At 35.5% G+C, this 23808-nt stretch overlaps 2 protein-coding genes across 13 annotated transcripts in view; one reads left to right on the forward strand and one right to left on the reverse strand.

Annotated features, from left to right (window-relative positions):
* Positions 1 to 358: 358 nt before the first annotated feature.
* The window catches only part of camta1b (calmodulin binding transcription activator 1b), a 698990-nt gene continuing 675540 nt past the window's right edge, over positions 359 to 23808 (forward strand). For 10 of the 12 annotated variants that reach the window (XM_087274121.1, XM_087274128.1, XM_087274115.1 and 7 more), the window contains exon 1: positions 359 to 442. The gene's annotated coding sequence lies outside the window, so the exon portion shown is untranslated. Of the gene's footprint in view, positions 443 to 9087; positions 9198 to 21257; positions 21576 to 23808 lie in introns of those variants that run through there. The other 2 variants (XM_087274120.1, XM_087274130.1) reach the window with 2 other exon arrangements.
* dnajc11b (DnaJ (Hsp40) homolog, subfamily C, member 11b) lies at positions 728 to 22070 on the reverse strand. The gene is made up of 16 exons (XM_087274246.1): positions 21980 to 22070; positions 19908 to 20037; positions 17222 to 17295; positions 17020 to 17121; positions 14977 to 15105; positions 14772 to 14894; positions 14623 to 14696; positions 12321 to 12510; positions 11114 to 11199; positions 9509 to 9625; positions 9261 to 9416; positions 9083 to 9152; positions 8914 to 8971; positions 5764 to 5906; positions 5544 to 5673; positions 728 to 4339 (listed from the first exon to the last, which is right to left on the reverse strand). Exons 1-16 carry the CDS (start codon positions 22052 to 22054, stop codon positions 4314 to 4316), a joined length of 1683 nt encoding a protein of 560 aa, XP_087130372.1. The 5' UTR covers positions 22055 to 22070; the 3' UTR covers positions 728 to 4313.

Raw genomic sequence — 23808 nt, forward strand, 5'->3', positions numbered from 1 at the left:
ATGTTTTGATCTTCGAATGGTCTCACGCAATCAAGTGATGTGATTTCGCAGGTCAGATTTCTGAAAAACAGTACAAGAATCACATAAAAGAAAACAAACTGATTGTAAGTGTTTAATGTTGACTCACATTGGGTGAGTAGTCCCAAAGTTCCTTTAAGTTGTAGACTCGTCTCACATAATAAGACATACAATTAATAAGCGAGTATGATATATGTATTTACATCTAATTAAATATTTACTACACATTACAATGTTACTTAAAACATGTAACATCGGAAAGTATGATGATATAAAACATTCACAAGTAACCATTCAAAACAATACCGATCGATTTCCCCCCCTGAGGAGTAAGTGGTTTGGTCGGCTTCCTGTGCAGGTATAAACATACTCCACGGTCGACGGTTGCGTTTGCCGTCGTCTACTTCAACACCACAATAAACAGGTATGAAATATAATCTAGTATCTTAGCTAACTTGTTTTAATTTATGTATTATGAATGGTTTGATAACGAGCGAATGAGTAATGTAAATGGATGTCAAAGTCTACACAAGTTATTTCCGCGCCAAAATCCGCTCGCCTCAGTTCATCACTGTGTGAGAACTTGGTTAATTAGATATATTTGCGTTAAAATAGTAGTAAAAACGCGTTAACGAGTAGTTAAAATGGTCTATTCGATAAAATGGTTGTTTAGTTGGCCTACATACATAAAAAGACAACTCAAGATGTGTAGGTTTCTTCACTTTTATTCTTTAAATTGCTCTTCAGGTTGACTACATTACATTTAATACATTTGTACGGCTTTGCATCAGATAGGAATGTAACACTTGTTCCAGAGTTGCAAAATGTGGATTGAACAACCTATTTACATGAACATGAGCTATACTACAAACTTCAGGAGACGTGCAGTACTGGAGAACAAACCAGAGATGTTTAAAGGCCTATTTTTTAAAATCACATCAAAATAATGCCACAGACTGTCAATAGTACATGTATTAGTTCTGTCTCAGGGGAGACTCGGTCTTATTTTACTGCTTTGCAAAAGATCCAGCAGTAGGATGAAAGTTCAGAACAAAATTAATGACTTGTTTTCCCTTATGTCCCAAAATGAAGTCATAACTAGAATGATGGTTACAAATACATCTATGACAGACCTAAAGGTTACTAACAAAACTACACAATGAAAAATAAAGAAAACTAATACCAAAAAAGGGAATGGCACATAAAAAACAAATTACACTTAAAACATGGCTCAGTTGGTTATTGGTAGAAATCAGCAAGATCAAATAGCTTAATCTTTAAATATAAGTGTTCGGAATATATCGCTTTCATACTTACATTTCCAGGTAACCCTCTGATTCAAATAATGATAAGTGCCAAATAAACCTAAATGGCATTATAGTGTTTTAAGAATTAATGCTGACATTTTGAACTAGTAAAACTTTTGCAGCTTTATTTGTGAGAAGTGAATAGAATGAAGGTTGCTATCAAGGCAAACCTCCAGCAAATTAAAATATTTTAAATCTGGAGAAAATACAGTGATATCTGTGATATGGCTTGGCTTCTGACTGAAGGAGGACTTTGGTGAATCTCATGAAAATACTGTGGGTCATACTTTGTATGTTAAATAAAACGCTTTAAGAAGATTTATGGGGAATTTTAACAATTTTTCCAATTCTCAGTGACCAACTTTGATATAAAATACTTTATTATTAATGGTAATTTTAACAAAATAAATGTTATGAAATCTTTTATTTAAATTACTACAGAATATGACATGTTCATGTTACAGTACAATATATTTTGTGTGTTCTGTACTAGGGCTGGGCGATTAATCGAAAAGTAATAAAAATTTCAGAAACTATAATCGGTAAATTTTTTTCAGATCAATTATTTCAATTACTTTCCCTAGCATGTGTGAAGTGTTGTGACGTCGCTCTGTTAAGGTTGATTTATACTTCTTCATCGAACCTTCTGGTTTGGCGTATCCTTTGCACCTCTCAACATATGTAACTACACGTTGCACATTTGCACTACATTGAAGATGAATGGAAGATGCACCAGAGATGCCTTGAGACGTTATATTTTACAATACAATAAAATTATTATTTACATTAAAATGTTAGTTTACAGAAGATTCAAGAAATGCACTGTTTAAAATATTATTTACAGAATATACATCAATTATTTTATTTAGTAGAGATTCTGCTCATTTTCTACTTTTAACATGAAAAACGTTGAAAATAATAAATTTTGTTTCCAAAAGTGCAAGTTATTTGTTTGTGACTTGGTTTCAGGCAATGTGTGTTTTAATTTGTTGTTAATGCTTGTTAATGTTTAATAAATAATCATAGATAGTAGATGGTGTGTGTTTTCTTCAATTATTTTAAAATTAAGTAATGCACTCTTCATTCAAAAATCTTTCACTTGCAATATGTGAGCATATTTACTATATTAGTGAACTATGAGGACAAAAAATTTAATGAATAAAACAATCGTTTATAAATCGTAATGGAGTCAAAATGTTCAATTAATTAAGATTTAGATTTTAGGTCAAATCACCCAGCCCTATTCTGTACACGCAAATTCAATGCATTATGTAAATTATTTAATCATTTTTCATACGTTATTCTTATTCTCTGACAAAATATGAGCAAACAAGCAAACAGTATCATGAACAAACTAGGCTTGTCACGATACTGAAATTTTAAAAACGTCCCTTTCCCGTGAACATTTGAGTGCTGTGGAGCACGTTCTTGAACACCGCTGATTTGCCATCATGTTCACGTGCTCAACAGAAATGACTGTGATAGGCCGTGAAGGTCATCAGTTCACCAAACTCACCGCTGTTTACTGCGTGTAACCACAGATACAGGGATACTGGAGCGTTTCAAAATGCCGTCAATCGGCTGGTTTTGTCTATAAGCTGACATACCAGCGATCCGCTGATGAATCGCGGCTTTAAAACACTCCGGTGTCCAAGTATGTGTGGTTAAACTCAGTAAACAGCGGTGAATTTGGTGAACTGATGACCTTCATGGCCAACCATAGTCATTTCTGTTGAGCACGTGAACACAATGGCAAATCAGTGGTGTTTAAAAACGTGCTCAGCATCGCACAAATCTTAGCAGGATAAAGACGTTTTTAAAATTTCAGCATTGATTGATACTGAATTCCAGTATCGTGACAACCCTAACCCAATTTTTTTTTTATCTGAGATTCACCTAGACAATACAAATATTAACATGACCGCAGCCCAAGTTTCACATCTTTTGAAGGTAAATGAAATCCTATGGTCACAAGAAGACCTAAAAACAGCAGTACTGGAGAAGGTGTGACCAAAAGATTTCCCATTCTTAAGCCCAGTGTACAAACATGCAAAACCATACATGTCATGAAACATTTCAACATCAGAACCTGATGTATTTTTCGGGTCTTCCTTATGGTTTGGACCGCACTTATAAAGTACAGTTTAGTTTCTGGAGCTTTATTCCTGCTGATATTAGATAGTGTAATATAATGTAACACTGATTAAAATCGATGGACGGAGTCGTACAATAATTAACCTCCTCCCACCACCTGAAAACAAACAGCTATCAAAGCCACAACCAGGTTAAGGTGGTTCATCTGGAGCCTCACATATAAAACTCCAGATCTGAAGCCTGGTTCACACTGTGCAATTCCTAAATGATTGTAGCAAGTCAGACTGATTCTCATTTCACACCACATGATCTCAATTGTCGTAATGTCAAACGCTGAAAAACACAGACACATGCAAGAAAACTCACCGGGAGTGTGACGACACTTTACTATCCATAAACAAACTTAAACGGTGTGAAGTTGTCGTGCCAGTTGCATTATCAAATATGGCATTCTTATTGGTTCTTGGTTTGACGTTAAACTCACACTTGCAGTAGTGTCTGTTATTTTATGAATCTGCCAGAACTTCTTTGGAGGGAAGATTTAATCGCACATGCTTTTATGCGACTTTTGGCGAACATGTTAAACCATCAATCAAAGACCACAGAATTTAGCCGAGGATTTCTAGAATCTTTTAGGATTTCCCAAATTTGTCTCAGAGGACCAAATCTGGCTGAAATCGCACAGTGTGAGCAGGGCTTTAAGGAGACATGTTTGACCCATTCATCCAATGTATGTAAAGGGATTTGACATAGACAACACGAAGGTGATACAAGGGTGACTACAGGAAATGAAGAGGAGCAGCCCTTCTGATCACATGATGCCTGACTGTCCCTTTATGTTCCTTTGATGTCCATTGAGTTCATCTGTGCTTTCTTCCAATGTGTGGAAGATCCTTATGTCTCTGAATCAATTCTATGAGCTGAATGAAAAGAGACAGAACAAAAACACCATCTTTGAATGAAAGTGCCACATTTTAGTTAAAATGCAAGTGGATTTGCTTTCATGGCGCATAAAACAGCATCTTGTCAACAATCAAATCAAATTCTTACAGGCTTCAGATACAACTACAGTGTTTTAGAGTCAAAGTAGATGTTTTGAAGACCACTAAAGATCATATACTGCCTTTATGTAAATTGGTTGCGCTTCTGTTATGCAAATAAAAATCAGTGAAATAAAATATCTCCACTTATCATGCAAATTACAAGCAGGTACATTATATCAAGGCTCCTCAAAGTCTGGAGAGAATTCAATCCTGACCCACACAAAACGAAGAGTTTGAACGTTGCGAAGAGTTGAAATGTCTAACGCCACTATGAATATTTAGGCAGCTGATGAAATACAGACAGTGCCTTTTCTCTCAGTAGACTGCTCTTAGTTTTTGTTGTTTTTGGTCTACCTCTGCATGTTGTTCCCTTAAGTGTCACTTGTCATTTTGCATGAGTTTTTTAAAGAGCTCCTATTATACATTATAAGGGTCATATTTTGGTTTTATGAATCTCCAACAACAGGCTGATATGGATGCAAGGTACATATTGTGCTTACAATGTGCATTTATTTTTACCTAATTCTCCCAGCGATTCGGATATGATTCATTCAGCGATTCATTTTTTCCCAAACCCCTCCTTAGCGCGAAGCTAATCTACACTGATTGAACCAATGACAGTCTGTTGCAATTGGTCAACTGCGTTCAGCACAAGACAGAGTGAAATGCCCAACACGACTTATCAAAAATATTGAAGTAGTCCAAGTGCAGAGTGTATGTTTAAGCATACCTGCCAACACTGGGTTTTTCCCAGATACTCTCCCATATTTCAAACCCATATCCTGCATTTCAGACCATCTCCCGCCACCCTCCCATTTTGTTATTTAAAACATTTTTGATTTATATATATATATATATATATATATATATATACATATATATATATATATATATATATATATATATATATATATATATATATATACATATAATGTGCACATTTATTTATGTTTTTTCTGACCTTTGACACTTATGAAAAATCCACACTTGCATTATATTTTACAATAGGTATACTCTTAAAAAAGCAAAATAAGACCAACCTTTTAAAAATAAAAAATTCCCTGTTTTTCAGTATACTCACATTGTTTAGGTATCCTAAGAGGATCTGTGTCTCCGGACAACACTTGGTGCATTGCACCTCTGAACTGGTACAGCAGCTTTAGACTTTTTTCCTCTCCAACGCAAGGATCATAAAACCCTGGCAAGCCAGCCTGATTAACACAAAACAAAACTAATTAATACAAGAATTTAAGCGAGTTACATTGATGTAAAGAACAGGTAGATTTTTTTGCATGTCTAACCTTTGATGCCTCAGTAAGCATGAGTTTAGAATCTTTCACTAAACACTGAAGCGGGACCGTCACATCAATGACCTTCGCTCTTTCACGTTTCTGACTATTGTCTGACACAAATTTACCATACCACGCATTAAGAATGATGAGACCTAGATTAAACACAAAAACAATATTTACAGTGCGATATTCATCCATTCAGGAATGTAAATCAAGATGTATGAACAGGAAGTGTAGCAGGTGGCTGAGGAAAACCAAACAAGCTGTTGTATTTACAGCTATATATCTACATCAGAAACACATGGACAAGAAATTAACAATTTGAGTTCATTCTTTTCAGCAAACATTAGTATTATTCAGAATACCACCATTCACACTTTTTCTAACCAACAATTATACCTTTTTTAATGAATACACAAAACTATTCCCAGTTGAACAAATACAAGATCAGAATTGAGCATTACTTAAAAAAATATTTTATTTAAAAAGATTCTATGCCTTTTCTAGGTCCAGGAGTTTTTTTTATGGCATAGGGGTGTCAAACTCAGTTCCTGGAGGGCCGCAGCCCTACACAGTTTAGTTCCAACCCTGCGTATGAATGGAAGTCTATGGGCTGATAAGTGAAGTGTGACCGCGGCTTTACCTGGAGGTGTAAAACAAGCCTAAAGGACACAATTAGTTTGGTCAGGTGTGTTTAATTTTAGTTAAAGCTAAACTGTGCAGAGATGTGGCCCTCCAGAAACTAATGCTACGTCCGAAATTGCATATTTCCATACTATATAGTATGCAAAAAAAAAACAGTATGTGAAGTAGTATGTCCGATTTCATCGAATTCGAAAAACAGTATGCGAGAAGTACCATGCATGTTACTCTTATCGCGAGAGAATTCCCAACCATCCTGAATTCATGAATGGGAGTGAAGCAACGGAACTGATGTGGGTGGGTCACGTGATTATGCAAAATGGCGCATATAGTATGTTCTATTCATAAAACTCACATTCATACAATATAGAACATACTTTTTTAACGATCGAGTAGTAAATTCTAATTCAAATGTAGTACCTACTGAGTAATGCAGGGTTCATGCATGTTTTACTACAACAATTCCTTGACTTTCCCAGGACTTTCAAGTCAATTTTCATGACTTAATGTTTCATGTAAGGTCCACGTATACATGGTAAATCATACGAAAAACAATCAACCATTTAATTTATTACAGCATATCACAAAACACACAACAATCTCTTTAGTTTCAATATATTTTTAAATCTATGTAAAATAGATGATGCTTACACAGCAATAATTATATGAGACCATGTTTTTGGCCAAGAAAGTAGTAAAAACAACTAACCCCCATTCCAGTATATAGATATTTTTGAAACTAAATTTAGACACTGTTAATAGTTTGTTAAACTGTTAATAGTAGGGAAAACTATTATAGTAAAGTCACGATCACACTGCACTTTGCTCCATAGACATCCATTCACCAGAAACACAAGCGTGTGTGACAAGTTTCGCATTTCACTGCATTCGAAAGTTCAAGCTTGGTGAATTTGTACCTGCGAAATCGCATCACGTGATTGCGTTAGACCATAGTATAGTTTAGTCATTTAAAATATAGAGCAATTGCTACTTTTATTAACGTCTAATCAAATTGTTTAACCCTGCCCCTTTTCGCAGCGCTGTACGACAGAATTAAGCACAAGCTCTAAATGACTGCACCTTCAGCAAACCTCCTAATTCCTGCAGCACGAGGACTTTATGATTGTTTATGAGCGTCAAAAATGGCGGATCTGTTTGGCGTGTCACTGCATATCAAGGGACTAAGGGTGCTTTCACACCTGCCATATTTAGTTCGATTGAATCGCACTAGAGTTCGTTTCCCCTTTTGGTGCAGTTCGTTTGGACAGGTGAGAATGCAGCAATCGTACTCGAGTGCGCACCAAAAGCGGACCAAATAAGCGTACTGAGACCTGCTTGAAGAGATGGTCTTGGTACACTTTCAAACGAACCCTGGAGCGGTTCGTTTGTGGTGAAAATATGATTCGTACTAAAACAGGTCCAACCGCAAAAAGTACTGCGCGTTTTGGACTAATTCAGCTGCCCTAGGCCGATGCGCTGTGCATTATGGGATATGGAGGAAAAATATTTGTTGTCCGTGCTGTACCAACAGAGAGAGAGAGATAAAGGGGAAAATATTACCTGATGGATTGTTGGTAATATTTACGCAAGATGACCATGTCGCAGTTTAGCTAAATTAATTTATGTCTCCTCCTGAAGTGACGAGTGATGCATTAAACACTGTTTTCCAGCCGCGGCCACGCTTAATTTTCGTAATGTATAGTTTGTCTAAGGCAGGGATACAATCAGCCAGCGCAGTCATCCCTCCAGAGTAAAAGGTTTTGTTTACCTGCGGGAGTTTACTGGCATTTTCCCGCATGTGAATTCTGACCAATCAAAAGGCAGTTTAGGAAATATGTTTAACAACATCTGGCCAATGAGAGATGTGGATTTTGTCAGATGACTGCATTTTGGTTCGTTTCAACTGGTTCGGACCAAAGCCAGCAGTGTGTTGTGAAAACGACCCAAAGACGGCAGAAAATGCAACAATGTATCATTTATTGCCCTTGGTCTGGACCAAATGAAGCAAACTACAGATGTGAAAGCACCCTAAAACGATATAACTAATGAAATCTCCACTGTGCTGAGCGAGAGAGCTTCTTACTGAATAGCGCATCATCGATGACGAAAGCGTGCTCAGGCCCAAATGTAATGTGAGTGTGGGCCGTCGGGGGAGACAGGAGGGGCGACAAGCATGCTTCGGCCCGGTTCAAAGCAACTGTACATAGTGTGAGTACAGCCTAAATGTAATTCCCATGACTTTTCCAAAACATTTCTAGGCCAGAAAAATGCCATGTCAAAATTTTTGACTTTTCTAGGTTTTCCAAGAAAGTATGAGCTCTGGTTGTAATCGATTTTAGACGCAGCTGAGTTTGACATCTGTGGCATACACTGTGCACATAGGATATATAACTTTAGGATTGATTTAGTTCGTTTTTTTTTTTTAAATGAATGCAATAATTATCATTGGTAATTGCCTGTATATCACATGTTCACAGAGCTTTACTTGCATCTATTTAAATGTTTAAAAAAACAAACCCATTTTAGATTCCTCGGCATCAATGATTCTCTTCACCGACTCCTGCATCAACAAAACCTGAAAACCAAAGAAACAATAACACGAAAACCTACACATCTGCCCTGATAAATGATTGTTTGTGTTTGCAAGAGGGAGAATTTGTTTTGTCTATGCATTTATTTTACTTACAGCAGATTCAGCCTCTTGCTTCCTGCGAGCAATTTCTGAAGCAGAATCTTCCTTCTGTTTCTCCAACTCCCTGTAAACAACCACACAGTCAGCGCCCTTCATCAGAGAATCCAAGGTAAAGACAGGGGTTTCAGGAAAATGGGCGGTTTCAGGGCAGTAATTACGGATAATAACTCACTGTTCCTTATGGGCTTGTACATAAGGCATGATAATAAGCTTCTGGACAGCTAAGTAGATGGCCAGCGGGCCCACAGTGGCATAAAACACAGCGCTGGGTAAAATCTGGTCGGTCAGGTGAATAGGGAAGAGGTATGTTTGACTGGCTCTGTTTAACCTGTAGAGAGAATGAAAAATGGCGATCAGAAATGGACCACCCATGAGCAGCTTGTTGTTCTGCTGAGCTGTGCTGCTTTTTGCGGTGCTAACCTAATTTTGAGGGAAACTCCTTGGGGGACACCGATGCTGACGGTTGCAGCTAGAACACTGTGGCGACTTATCTTGCGCTCAGCACCATATTCAACCACAGTGCCAAAGAAGCCTGTCCTGTAGAACACAAGTCAATGAATCAGAATAGATGTACAGGGTATCCACAGGGTCTTAAAGTGTGTTAAATCTCTAAATCAAATGTTTAGGGTTTAAAAAGTCTCAAAACTACACAAATATTGTGTTGTATGTCTTAAATCTTTTTTTTAATAGGTCTTAATTTTGTTCATGTATAGCTACCCAAGCTGGCCTTCAACACCCATTCAATCACCAACAATCCCAATCTCAATTTACGCCAGTATAAATCTAAAATTTCACACACGATAGTCTTAAAAAGTGTTTAATTAAACCCTCATGAATTAAGCTATGACTGAGGAGTACAGTGAATGTTCAAAATTTATTGTGTTATAAATGTTCTTTTAAGCTTCCTAAAGACCAGTTTTGAGCCCAGTACTACATTTTTAATTACTACACATTACAGTTAAAACACTTTAGGATGATAATATAATAGTTATTAAATAGTAGTAATATTTATAGCTTCTCAATGTTTTAATTACATATATATATACACATATACATATATACACACACACACACACACACACACACACACACATGCATACATACATACATACATACATACATACATACATACAGTTGAAGTCAGAATTATTAGCCCCCCCTGAATTATTAGACCCCCTTTTTATTTTTTTTCCTCAATTTTTTTTCAACATATTTCTAAATATAATCGTTTTAATAACTCATTTCTCATAACAGATTTATTTTTATCTTTGTCATGATCACAATAATATTTGACTAGATATTTTTCAAGACACTTCTATACAGCTTAAAGTGAAATTTAAAGACTTAACTAGGTTAATTAGGTTAACTAGGCAGGTAAGGGTAATTAGGCAAGTTTTTGTATAATGATGGTTTGTTCTGTAGACTATCGAAAAAAATAACTTAAAGGGGCTAATAATTTTGACCTTATAATGGTGTTTAAAAAAATTAAAAAACAGCTTTTATTGTAGCAAAAATAAAACAAATAAGACTTTCTCCAGAAGAAAAAATATTATCAGACATACTGTAAAAATTTCCTTCCTCTGTTAAACATCATTTGGGAAATATTTAAAAAAGAAAAAAATTCAAAGGGGGCCAATATTTCTGACTTTAACTTTGTATATATATGCACACACGCGTGCATATCAAACATTTGATCAGGGTTACCAAAAGATATCTTAAGCACCAAATCAGGACATTAGAATTATTTCTTTTGAATTGCTATTCTTATTTGACAATACACACTGGAGAAATGCTGATTAAAAATCAGATTTGCCGCACAGGAATAACTTAATTTATTTTTAGGAATAACTAATTATTTTTAAATTGTAAAACCATTTTCAGAAATGTATTGTTTTTACCGTATTGTTGCCCTGTTGATGAGCATAAGTGACTTCATTAAAAAACATTTTACAAATTTTACAGATATCACACTTTTAAATGTTAATCCAGATTGCCGATGCCATAGTTAAAAAAAGAGACACATACTTGATGGAACCTTTGACCTTGGTCTGGTCTTCATCCTGGAATTTGTACTGATAGCTCATCATTAGATAAGAATGAGGAACGCCCAGCTGAGAAACAGGAATACAGACAGATGCATTACATTCTTAATATGCTAACTGCGTTTTCAGTTTAACAAACTACCATCATCGGTGATTGCATTTACATGGACATCAATAATCAATGATTTGCCTTAATCTGAATAAAATTAATCAACAATATGATTAAGGTGTTTACATGAGTTGCTTTTTAAATGTTCCTTTCAAGTTCTTGTTTTACATGCTAAAGTACATAGTCCGATTAACGTCATTACGTCACTATTCAATGGTAGTTTCTTCTGGCGATTCATGCAACAACAGTTCATGTTCATCATGCCACCATATGTAATTTTGGGGGCTTTGTTTTTAATTTTGAGACAAGTTCAACTGCAGTTAGATTCTCACACAGATGACAGCGGATGCAAATTCTCAAGCAATAGGCCACCTCTGCCATTTCATACACCAACTCTTCTTTCATGACCTCATAACATAATCGGAGGTACTGGATGAGAGTTCGCAGCATAAGTGAATTCTCAGCATAAGTCATTGTTTCCCACTCGCACCAAAAATGTTCTCTCTTGTTCAAAGCCTTTCTCATTTGTTTGTCGTCAAACGCTTGACAACTGCCGTGTGTGCGCCCTGTCGCATTATGTAGCAAAAAGTACTACAAAATGGTAATAATTTGATTAAGGTGTTTACATCTCTGTACCGCACTTCAATAATGTGACTAAAATAGGAATAGTCCACATGTCTTAATTCCATTTCTGTTTAGTTCAATTATATAGTCACAGCAAGGGAATCAAAAATCAATGTTTACATGGTGAACTTTTAATCATTGTATTATCTTAATTGTATTAAAATTGGATTATTGGGTCGGTGCCAATAGCCTAGTGGTTAAGTGTGCTGAAATATAGCACCATGGTGTTCACGACGACCCGAGTCCGATTCCCAGCTCAAGGTCCTTTGCCGACCCTTCACCTTTCTCTGCTCCCAACTATTTCCTGTCAATTCTCTGCACAACTATCCATTAAAGGTTAAAAAAATCTAAAAAATAATTATATATATATATATATATATATATATATATATATATATATATATATATAAAATTGGATTATTAGTGTTCATGTAAATGTACTCTGTGTGAGCTTCACCTGCAAGGCCAATGTAAAGTGGCTTGTTTTGGTGTCTCTGACGATGCTGGTGGTCATGGCAGACTGGCTTCCCCAGCGCCACTGCAGGTAGCCCATAGTGTTCTGGTCCAGGTGACGAGCCATCATTGTACTGGCACTGGGTCGAATGCCACGCGAGGAGAACTGCAATCCCCATTGGGCAGTCACAAAGCTGCAAAACATAGTTGTAGAGTATTTTGAGATTTACATGAAAGAGAAACCCAAATCTCTTCATGTAGGACCTAAATCTGATTCCTGAGGAATTCAGTCACAGAAGAAGGCTGACGAGCTTGACTTATTTTGAAAATTGGACAAAATAAGATTGGAAAAATGTTGCCTGGTCTGATGAGTCTCGATTTCTGCTGCCACATTCGGATGGTAGGGTCAGAATTTGGCATCAACAACATGAAAGCATGGATCCCTTCTGGTGGTGGTATAATGGTGTGGGGGATATTTTCCTGGCACACTTTGGGACCATTAGTGCCAATTGAGCATTGTGTCAAAGCCACAGCTTACCTGAGTATTGTTGTTGACCATGTCCATCCCTTTTTGACCACAGTGTACCCATCTTCTGGGCCCGGTTTTTCAAAAGGCTTAATCCAAATAAAATTGATCCAGATTTAGTAATCTTTTTTTTTTTTTTTGCAATCCGTGGTCACATAATTCAGCTTACTTTTTGAGCCAGTTTTTCCAAAGTAACATCGAATTGTATCAATCTGATCTGCATAGGAACTGTAAAGAGCGTCAAGTAGAATAGCCAGTGTGGGGTCAATATAACTTCATTTTTATTTGAAATGAAAAAGAAAAAAACTAATAACAAGAAAACCCCCCACCCCATCCTCTTCCAGCAGTCCACTCATCTGAGACCTACAACACAAACACTGTACGTTGAGGATATTTATAAAAAGTTTAAAATATAGATGCATTGAATTAAAAAAAAAAAGTAAAAAAATCCACAATAATTTCAGACTTCCTCATCTGATGTGGTTAGACCAGCTTGTCTGAGCGTAGCCTTTAGGAGGCATATCTCTAGTCTGGCCTTGGTTTGCTGCAGTTTGGTCAGAGTCAGTTGTTCCTCTGCCAGACAAGGCTGTGCTTCTGCCCTTTCAGTCTCTTTTTGCAATTGTTGAAAGTGATTTCAAAAATCAGTCATTGCCATTCCTTGCATTTTTTTGGTTATTCTGTAATCATTGCATGCATCACTAATAAATATTCTAAAAACAAAAATATTTTCCATTGTGATGAATATATCAATTAGTGACAATAAAATGTATTGCTTTTGGTCAGTTTTCACAGCTGTTTGAGGGAATATTTTATACAGGTCAAACTTTTTCTACTTTGCTCTAGGCGTATACTGAAAGGCTGAATACGTAAAAGCCTACCTAATCACTGTAGCCTGACTGATGAACGAATACAATTAAAACCTTATGATTAAATAGGATATCTTGTAAGATACGGCATGATCCAAATGTAGTATTGTTTTATACATTTTTAAAGTTTTCATTACATTTTGGGAATGAAATCCATGCTGAATCCACCCTTCTGATGGGATCAGTTTAATCCAGATTTTTTGGATCAAGGTCATCCAAATCCTACAAAAAAGGTCTGAAAAACCCAAACTAAAGGTTTGAATCAAACCAAGATTGGATTACGAGATCTAATCCAATTATGTCATCCATTTTCTTTTTTGAAAAGTCCATTTTCAAGTTTTGATCTAATCCGTTTTCCGAAATTCTAGTGGATTACTTTTGAAAAACCAGGCCCTGGTGGCTACTTCCAGCAGGATAACGTGCCATGTCATAAAGCACGAATCATCTCAGACTGGTTTCTTAAACATGACAATGAGTTCACTGTAGTCAAATGGCCTCCAGTCACCAGATCTCAATCCAATAGAGCACCATTGGCGTGTGGTGAAACGGGAGATTGGACAAATCTGTAGCAACTGCGTGATGCTATCATGTCAATATGGACCAAAATCTTAGAGGAATATTTCCAGTACCTTGTTGAATCTATACCAGGATTAAGGTAGTTCTAAAGGCATAAAGGGGGTCCAACCTTATACTAGTAAGGTGTACCTAATAAAGTAGCCAGTGGGTGTATAATGTCAATATAAAAGAAAACACACAAGTGTTTTAAATACCCATCGATTTCATGCTACTGCGGTCAAAAACTAATTGCAGTACGTAGTCTAGCTATATACTAAAGTCACTATAACCGTCACAGCGACACCCAGTGTACACAAAATGAAATAACATTGACAAAATCAGATTATGTGATTACCTACCAGCGTGCAGTAACATTCCTGAATACTTTCATCCCAAATAAAGGGCCTCTAACATCCCCTGCACCGAACTCCATCTAAAGACAAAAGCAGGCTAGGGCATTAGAACCAGATCGCCAAACGTACTGGAGGTGTGTTGATATGAGTCTCACCTCTCCCCAACCCCTTGCTGAGGTCACACGCCGAACACAAAGGTTTATATTTCCTCCACCATTGCCATTATGTGTTGACAAGGATCCAGAAAGGACAGCAGTATCTGAAGTGGTCAGCGGCGCCTGCCAAACATAAACATTGGTAATTAAAATGAAGTTCAAGATTAATTATACTATCATGAAATTGTCAGTTGTCCATAATGACCTCAATGGATTGGGAAATGTGCATCCTGTTAATCTCAATATGGGGAAAACCGCCTCCGGGAACTTCCTCAAAGTCCTCCTCGTATCGGTCAAAGAGGTCTGTCGCATCTATGCCAACGCTTATTGTCCCCTAAAAGATAAAATTATTAAATATTTCAATTTTTTTGGGGAGAATTGTGCAAGTAACAAACCTAATAAATGGTGCAAATAAACAACCTAAAAAACAATTAAATAACATAATAATTTATATTTAACTGCAAATCACAGTGATTGCTATTTTTCCTAAAATATGGACTTACAATAGAAAGCTTTTAACATAAATGAGACTGTAATGTGCAGTTCATATAAATGTCAGCTATAGGCCCATCAGAAACTTGCTCAGCTCCGACAAACATTCCCCACCACCCCATTTGATATATAAAATAACTATTCATATTTCTAAAGGTGCTGTTGACGTGAAATTTTCACCGGATGTTAATAACAACCAAAGAAATACAAATATAAAAAGGTAACTAAGCTTTGACTAAATTTAGCCTTTTTTGGTGGTGGCAGCTTAAAAACAACTCTTAAATGGAGGATGAAGTCACATGCATTGCCATTGTCACATGACTTCAACAAAGTGTAAAAACTTTTTTCTGTGGGTCTCGTCTATCAAATCTGATCTTTGTTTTGTATTTTATATTGGATTCAAGTCAGGTGACTGGCTGGGCCATTCCAGAGCTTGATTGTCTTTCTCTGAAAGCATTTAAGAGTTTCCTTGGCTGTGTTTTGGATCATTGTCTTGCTGAAATGTCCACTCTGGTTTCATCTTCATCCTCCTGCTAATGTAGATGTTGGACTGAAGCAGCTGATATTAATTTACAATGACAAAGAGCAGAGGGTTGCTGAAGAACTACTGAGAGATTTCAGCTGCTGTCTGGGCTTTCACTTCCTTTTTACACCTCCCTTTCTTCATGTGTTTAACACTTTTTCCTAGCATCATTTTATTTTATTACGCATAACTTAACTTGGAAACTAATTAGATTTGTTTGTTCATTTATGGATATCTTTGGTTGTTACCAACATTCTGGTTTTTCAGTATTTATAAAATGTGGTAAACTTGATTTTTTTTCTTTTGCCATGACATAGCCACAGAAGCTGAAATGGCAATAAAATTAAAACTCTCTCTCTCTCTCTCATCTATTGTAAATATTACTCAAGTATGAGTTAAAAGACCTTTTATAAGTACTCAAGAGTAGTGAGTTTTGAGTATTACACTGAGAAAGGTTGATGCGTTTACACGCAATTTGTGCAGGGATGTGTAAACGTAACATTCTGTAGTGCTTTTATTGGTTATTTAAGGCCATTTGACGATTTCAAACGTCTGCTATCTTCTCATCAGGGACATGCATTGCAGTCTAAACAGTCTCTGGGTCATTGTGTTAAAGATTTTGAACATCTTTTTGGACACTTTTAATACTTTCAAATTGATTTGCTGCATTTACAAAGTGCCCATGTCTTGAGGTTGTTCAGTATGGTGCAATTTACCTTCTATGTGCGATTTGATTGGGTGGAAGTAACATGACCAATTTGTCTACTTCAGCCAATCCCCATTGACAAGACAGAAATAAAGTAGTGACTGCAGGTTGAAGGAAAGTAGTGGAGTAAAGGTACTGATACAGCGCTAAAATGTACTCAAGGAAAAGTATGCATTTTTAAAACTACTCAGTAAATAACAATACCTGAGAAAAAACTACTCAATTACAGTTGTTTGAGTATTTGTAATTTGTTACTTTACACCACTGATAATAATACGCAAACTGGCAATGCACTTAAAAAGATAAATCAAGAACAAAAGCTGATCTCCTGAACAATCAACCTCAACAATTATGCACTGATTTGGCTGTTATTATCTGTCCTCTAATGTTAGAAGCAAACTAGCATACTGAAACTTTAAAATGACATAGGCTGGAACATAACAAAACCAGGAGGTTGAACAAAATAATAAAAAAAACAAACAGTTTTTTCATTATCTTTCGCTGTCATTCAGCTCTGGAATGTCCACCTTAGGGTTTGTTCTCTGCTGGAGTCTCCTCTCATCTCTTTCCCTCTGCAAACGTTCATATTCCTCCCTGATCTCTGCGGGGGTTCGCTTTCTCTCCACCACCTAAAGATACAAGGGATATGCAGACGTGTCATTCATATTAGATGCACCACCACAACACACAGCAGCGCAAACATTGATGATGCAGAGAAACAATACTGACCTCCCAACCTTCCACCTCCAGGCCTTTCTTCCCAAATATGTCATATATGGCTCGGGATTGAGGGTCACTGAGAACTGTTCACAGGTCAAGTAAAAATTAATTACTGTCAGTTATTTTTCTAGAGACATATTGTACATTCTTACTGTCTAGTGTATGACATTAAAACCACTAATTTGAGTTTCAACATTGTGCATGAAGCATCTTTTGTTGCATGCTTTATCTTCATCTGTGTGCACTTATTCTTTATTTTAACATGTTTTTTTTAATATTTAAATTACAAAATAGCAGAAAAAAAAGTGCAAATATACAATTTCGGTTCTATGATTATCCACTGATTATTTAGTTTTGCACAATTTACAAATGTGACCAGTATACTGTATTTTACTGTATTATTTATCACAACTTTTTAGCAGTCTATTAAATTAATACTTTAAAAGTATTCTTCTTAAATACATTTCATGTGGGTTTTACATGTGGAACAATGTAAATTTATTTAAAGGGCACATAGTTTACCCCTTTTTCAAGATTTAATATTAATACTGTGGTTCTTCTGAGTGTGCCAGTTTAGGTTCAGTTCAAAACTCAGTTCAGATTTTTTTATTATAGTGTGTTAAAAAAAAAAGTGTTATTTTGGGGGCATGTACACAGATCATTGTTTTAGGGGTGTGCTGCTTCACATGAAAATTAGTTTCGACTTCCCGCCCAACGTAACAAGGGGCGGAGCCAAGAGCTCCCACGCTCTGTGTTTGGCAACGAACAGGCAGACAGAGAGAAGCAACATGAGTAAGAGGATCAGCATTCAGCTGTACATGTACGACTCGGACACAGACCAAGCAGAGTACACAGTCATTTGTTTCCTTGTATAGTTTTACAACCAACTGTTAGTTTAAAGTTTCGAGCTTGTACACCGAGACTAATAACCACGCACACTGAATTAACTTTGTCTAAGGCACCGGATGCGCCACTCAGAGCCGCGACACGGCACACCAGACACGCACATTTGGATGTTATTTAAAATAAAACTATTCAGATGGAGCTCAGTGGCGCGGCAGAAACATGAAGTGTCCCGAATCGTGGCTGGGCGCCGCGGACAGCCGCCGACTTGAAGCATCGTTGTGTGTACCCTGATAAAAATCTATGTTTAGAATTCTAAAATGCATGGTGATGCGTGGCACGACGCTCAGCAGAGCGGCGCTTCTGGTGTGCGACCTGCAGGCATGTTCGTTATTTTATTTCCAATCGAGAGACGCGCAAGTGAGGCAACGCGCTTGCTCTTTCCAGATGCACCTAGTTAAGATCACAGGGAGCTTCTGTGACTGCAAGAAATGCAAAGGGCTGAAGTTTAAGGTAGACGCAATGAAAGGTACACGTTTGCAAACCCACCTAAAGTTACAAACAATTCTGATTAGAGCGATCATGTTGTGAATGTTGATCTTGTGTTGAGCCCACTGAGCCTTGCATCTAAAAATACAAGAAGGATGTTCCTTTAGTGACATCGTTTTGACTCACACACTGAAAATGGCGGACGTGAAACAACAAACTGAGCAAAAGGTGATGCGCACCTGTCAATCAATATTGGTGGGCGGGGGGACCGCACTCCTACATCAAGTTGCGGTCAATCTAAAAACTGCTCCAATTGGTCCACCGGTTTTATGTTGTTGAATTGGGAAAAAAAAAAAAAAAGGACAGTGTGTGTTTATATCACCCCAATATGATGGTCTATACACTATACTTACACACATATCTGTCCAAACACCTTGGAAAGTAGATTTTTCACTATAGGTGCCCTTTAACACTGCAAAGTTATGCAGTTTTATTTTTGTATCATGTACCATATACTGTATGTTCTACCTTTTTACATTTTGGCTCTAGGAAACTTTTAGTTTGTGATGAAATATACTATAAATACAAAAAGCTACTCTAACGGTGATTTTAGAAATGTAAGTGTTAAGTGTTGTTATCGTTAGTTAAATTAAACTAATGATGACCACTTTTGTAGAGCATTTATTAAACTACAGTTGAAGTCAGAATTATTAGCTCTCCCGAATTATTATCCCCCTGTATATTTCTCCCCAATTTTTGTTTAACGAATTGACGGTTTTTTAACTTGTTTCTAAACATGAAAGTTTTAATAATTTATTTCTAATAACCGATTTATTTTATCGTTGCCATGATGACAGTGAATAATATTTGACTAGATATTTTTCAAGACATTTCTATGCAGCTTAAAGTGACATTTAAAGGCTTAACTAGGTTAATTAAGTTAACTAGGCAGGTTAGGGTAATTAGGCAAGTCATTGTATAACGATGGTTTGTTCTGTAAACTATTGAAAAAGATTTTAACTAATAATTTTGACCTTAAAATGGTGTTTAAAAATTTTAAAACAGCTTTTATTCTAGCCGAAATAAAATAATTAAGACTTTCTCCAGAAGAAAAAAAAATATTAAATATCATTTGGGAAATATTGAAAAAAGAAATATAAAAAGAGGGGGGGGGGGGGGGGGGCTAATAACTCTGACTTCAACTGTATATTGCATCACCAAAACTTATTGAGCTCATGTCATGTGTTGTGAGATAAGTTAATATATTGATTATTGTAACTGGGATAAACACAGAACTTAATGTTTGGATGAACTATTCATCTAATATATAATAGAAACCTGTGGAGAGTTATGTAATATTTACCTTCATATGCCTGGTGTACATATGTGAAGAGTTGCTCTGCCTGCCTCTTTAGTTCTGGGTCTCTGTGCTTGTCAGGGTGGTAAAGCATACAAAGACGCCTGTACGAAGACTTTAACTCTTCTTGAGTAGCCTAGGGAATGTACAATATAGACAAGAGACATATGACACAAAGGATCATTATTCAGTGTTGCCCACTATTTCCAATGAAAAATAGCTAAAGTCTGGCTGAAAAGTAGCTAAATGTTGCCAGATGACGCCACACACTAATTTGCATACCAGTGATGTCATTAATAAGTATCTGACAAGCTTAAGCCCATCATGTCTCACTTATTTTGGCAATGCAGTTATTATAATTTGCTTTGGAAAGACTTTTCTTTTTTTTTTTTAGTAATTGAGAATGTTGATAGACTTTTCCTTACTATCGGAAAATGTTTTGTTTGGTTTTGTTAATCATAAAACAGAAGCTAAACATGACAAGATAAGAAGGTTAAAAATATATATTTTCTTTTTAACAACATTTTATATACATAAATGATAATTTTCAAACCAAAAACCTTTTTTTTTTATATATTTTGCTTACTGAAACGCAGCATTTCCTTGAAACTGTTTGTAACACTTTTACAAAAAAGGGTTTTAAAACAACTGAAATTTTTTAAATTATATAATCTTTTTCTTGTGTGATGTGTATATACCCCTTTAGTTTGTTTTTGTGTTTCTTTTTCCAAAATGTTTTTATAATAAACTGCGATTTGTATATTCTAATTTTTTACATAATTTAAAAGCCTGTTATGTCTCTACTCTCTGAGGCGCCATGTATTATATTATTACAATATTATTATATTACTTTGCATGGTGACGTCATTGCGTAATCGCAACTCAAAACTACATCTTTACGTAGTATACAAAATAATTAATGTTTTCTCAAAATGACTGGCCATCTCAGAAAAAAAAAAAACTTGATTTGAAATATGTCCATTTAGATTTTAATGAAAAATGTAGTTGACTATTTGTAAAAGTAATACAATATTTTTTTAAATTTTTAAATATAACACTGATAATAGACAGGTGCATTCTTTTAAACAAACTTGTGTCTTACTCTTTTTAACGTGTAAAATTAACACATTTGTGAAAGTGACAACAAATATAGCACTAATGGAGTTTATTGCTACCTAAATTACCAACAATTATACATGTTAACAAATATCAGTAAATTAACAGTTATGAAAAACAATCTGAGCTAGCAATTTACTCTACTGAGTGAAGCCTGCAGCCACTGCTCTTTTCAGTCACTTTTTAAAAATTGCTAAAAGTAGCCAAATGAATGTTAAAAATTGCTAAATTTGTTGCTATAGGTGCCTTTTGAAAAAAAAAGTTGCTATGGTTGTATGAAAAGTTGCTAAACCTAGCAACAAAATTGCTAAGTTGTCATTTTTAAAATGTACATATTTAAATTAATTGGCTTAGCCACACATTAACAAAAGATTTTGGTTGGCTATCCTGCTCGGGTAAGACTGCAACTTGGCGCGTTTTTTTTTGTTTTGTTTGTTTGTTTTCATATTCCGCCGGTAACATAATTTCCGTTACATTCACGTCGAGTTAGTTTCAATGAATTAATAAATGTACTTGTGAAAATCGGTCGAGGACACGCGATTTGGAGTTTACGTGACGGTAAGTAGGCCTATATTATTAAGAAATTATACATGGTATGAAGAATTGAGGAATAGTATAGCTTTTTCAAGCGTATAGTAAATAGGCGACTCTGAGGTAACGTTAAGCCGACATTGACGTGGGTACATTCAAAATATTAATAAACATCACATCGAATGCAAATATATCGATAATATGACCGCAAACGACTACTACTAACAAGCTGTCAAAGCATGAATCGTTGGATTATAATAAATGCAATCCCAATGCAACCGGCACATTATAGTAGGCGATGACAGCTGTATGCACATCTCTTAGGACAGTGTCACCTAAATAAAAACACTGCAATCCATTCTTCATTTCTTGCAAACCTCGCACATTTAAACGAATTCCGCCTCTATTTAGAAACATATCCACCTTCTTACCTCTCTTCTGACATTAAGCAGAGAATAATAGTCTTCGTTATCTACTTCCAATTCATTTTCCAAGGCAGCCGCCATGTTCCCCAGTATTCCTAAAGCCTCCCACCAATCCCTACTACGGCGAGGGTCTGTTCTCATGAATATTAATTACGCAACGTGACGTTTGGCAAACAGGGCAAACTGATTTGTTGGAAGACTGACGCTGGAAAGTAGGCGTTTGTCAACTGGCGAACCCTGTTTAAACCAAAGCTTGACTTCTGAATATGATTTATTTTACGTGAATAGACGCCTCGGCGAAACAAAAAAACGTCAGCATGACAAAATAAATATTAATAAGGTGAGTCTTCGCCATAGTAAACCCGCATATTCTCCTACGGCTGAGGCTCATGGTTTGTTTGTTCTCCTGCCACCGTGTGTTATGGAGAAGGAGAGTAGGAATCAATACACACGCTATTGCATAAATTAGGTGCGCGTTTTTTCCAAACACGCATATATGCATATTAATATAACACATACACACAAACACACACACAAATGCATGCTTCTGCAAATAACACGTTTGTTATGATGACATCACACACATATAAAGTTAGGCTAGATAATCATTGTTAGTTGACGTATGCACAATTTAACATATTTTAATGGAGGTTTAACTTAAAAAAAAAAAAAATTCAGATCCAGCTTTTGCATGATTTCTTTGTTTCTTTTAGATGTTTGCGACGGAACTTTTAAAATTAAAATGTGTTTTCTCTCAATATAGCCTATCATAGATTTAATATTAATCACTATATTGTCTAAATATGATAATGATAACCTTTATAATTAATCTGCATATTGTCAGAATATGATAATGCTATAGCTATTCATAATAATCTGCATAATGACAGAATATTATAATGATAGCCTTTAATATTTTATCTGTGTTCTTTGAATATGATAATAATAGTCTTTAATATTAATCTGCATATTGTTGGAATATGATAACGATATCCTTTAATATTAATCTGTATATTCTTTGAATATGATAATGACATCCTTTAATATTTATCTGCATATTGTCGGAATATGAAAATGATGGTCTTTAATATTAATCTCTGTATTGTCAAAATATGATAATGATAGCCTTTATAATATTATGCATATTGTCGGAAAATGATAATGTTAGCTATTATTATTATTCTGCATAATGTCGTAATATGATAAAGTTAGCTATTATTATTAATCTGCATATTGTCGGAATATGATAATGCTATATTATTATTAATCTGCATATTGTTAGAATATGATAATGATAGCTTTTAATATTGATCTGCATATTGTCAGAATATGATAATGATAGTCTTCATAATCTGCGTATTGTCGGAATATGATAATGCTAGCTATTATTATTAATTTGCATATTGTCAGAATATGATAATGATACCCTTTAATATTAATCTGCGTATTATCGGAATATGATAATAATACCTTTTAATATTAACTAGCATATTGTCTTAAAATGATAATGATAGTCTTTAATGGTAATCTGCATATTGTCAGAATATGATAATAATAGCTTTCAATATTAATCTGCATATTGTCAGAATATTATAATGATTTCCTTTATTATGAATCTGCATATTGTCAGAATCTGATAATAGCTTAATATTAATCTGCGTATTATTGACATATGGTAAAAATAGCTTTTAATATTAATCTGTATTGTCAGAATATGGTAATGATAGCTTTTATTATTAATCTGCATATTGTCAGAATATGATAATAGCTTTCAATATTAGTCTGCATATTGTCAGAATATAATAATGATAGCCTTTAATATCAATCTGCATATT

This window comes from Danio rerio, chromosome 11, assembly GCF_052040795.2.
Source record: "Danio rerio strain M-AB ecotype USA chromosome 11, GRCz13ab, whole genome shotgun sequence".
Lineage (NCBI taxonomy): Eukaryota > Metazoa > Chordata > Actinopteri > Cypriniformes > Danionidae > Danio > Danio rerio.

Coding starts and splice junctions, on each gene's coding strand:
- dnajc11b (XM_087274246.1), bottom strand. CDS start 22,054: ATGGCGGCTGCCTTGGAAAATGAATTGGAAGTAGATAACGAAGACTAT. Junction 20,038..21,979: donor TGCTTAATGTCAGAAGAGAG/GTAAGAAGGTGG, acceptor TACATTCCCTAG/GCTACTCAAGAAGAGTTAAA. Junction 4,340..5,543: donor TCTTAGGATACCTAAACAAT/GTGAGTATACTG, acceptor CTTTTCATTCAG/CTCATAGAATTGATTCAGAG.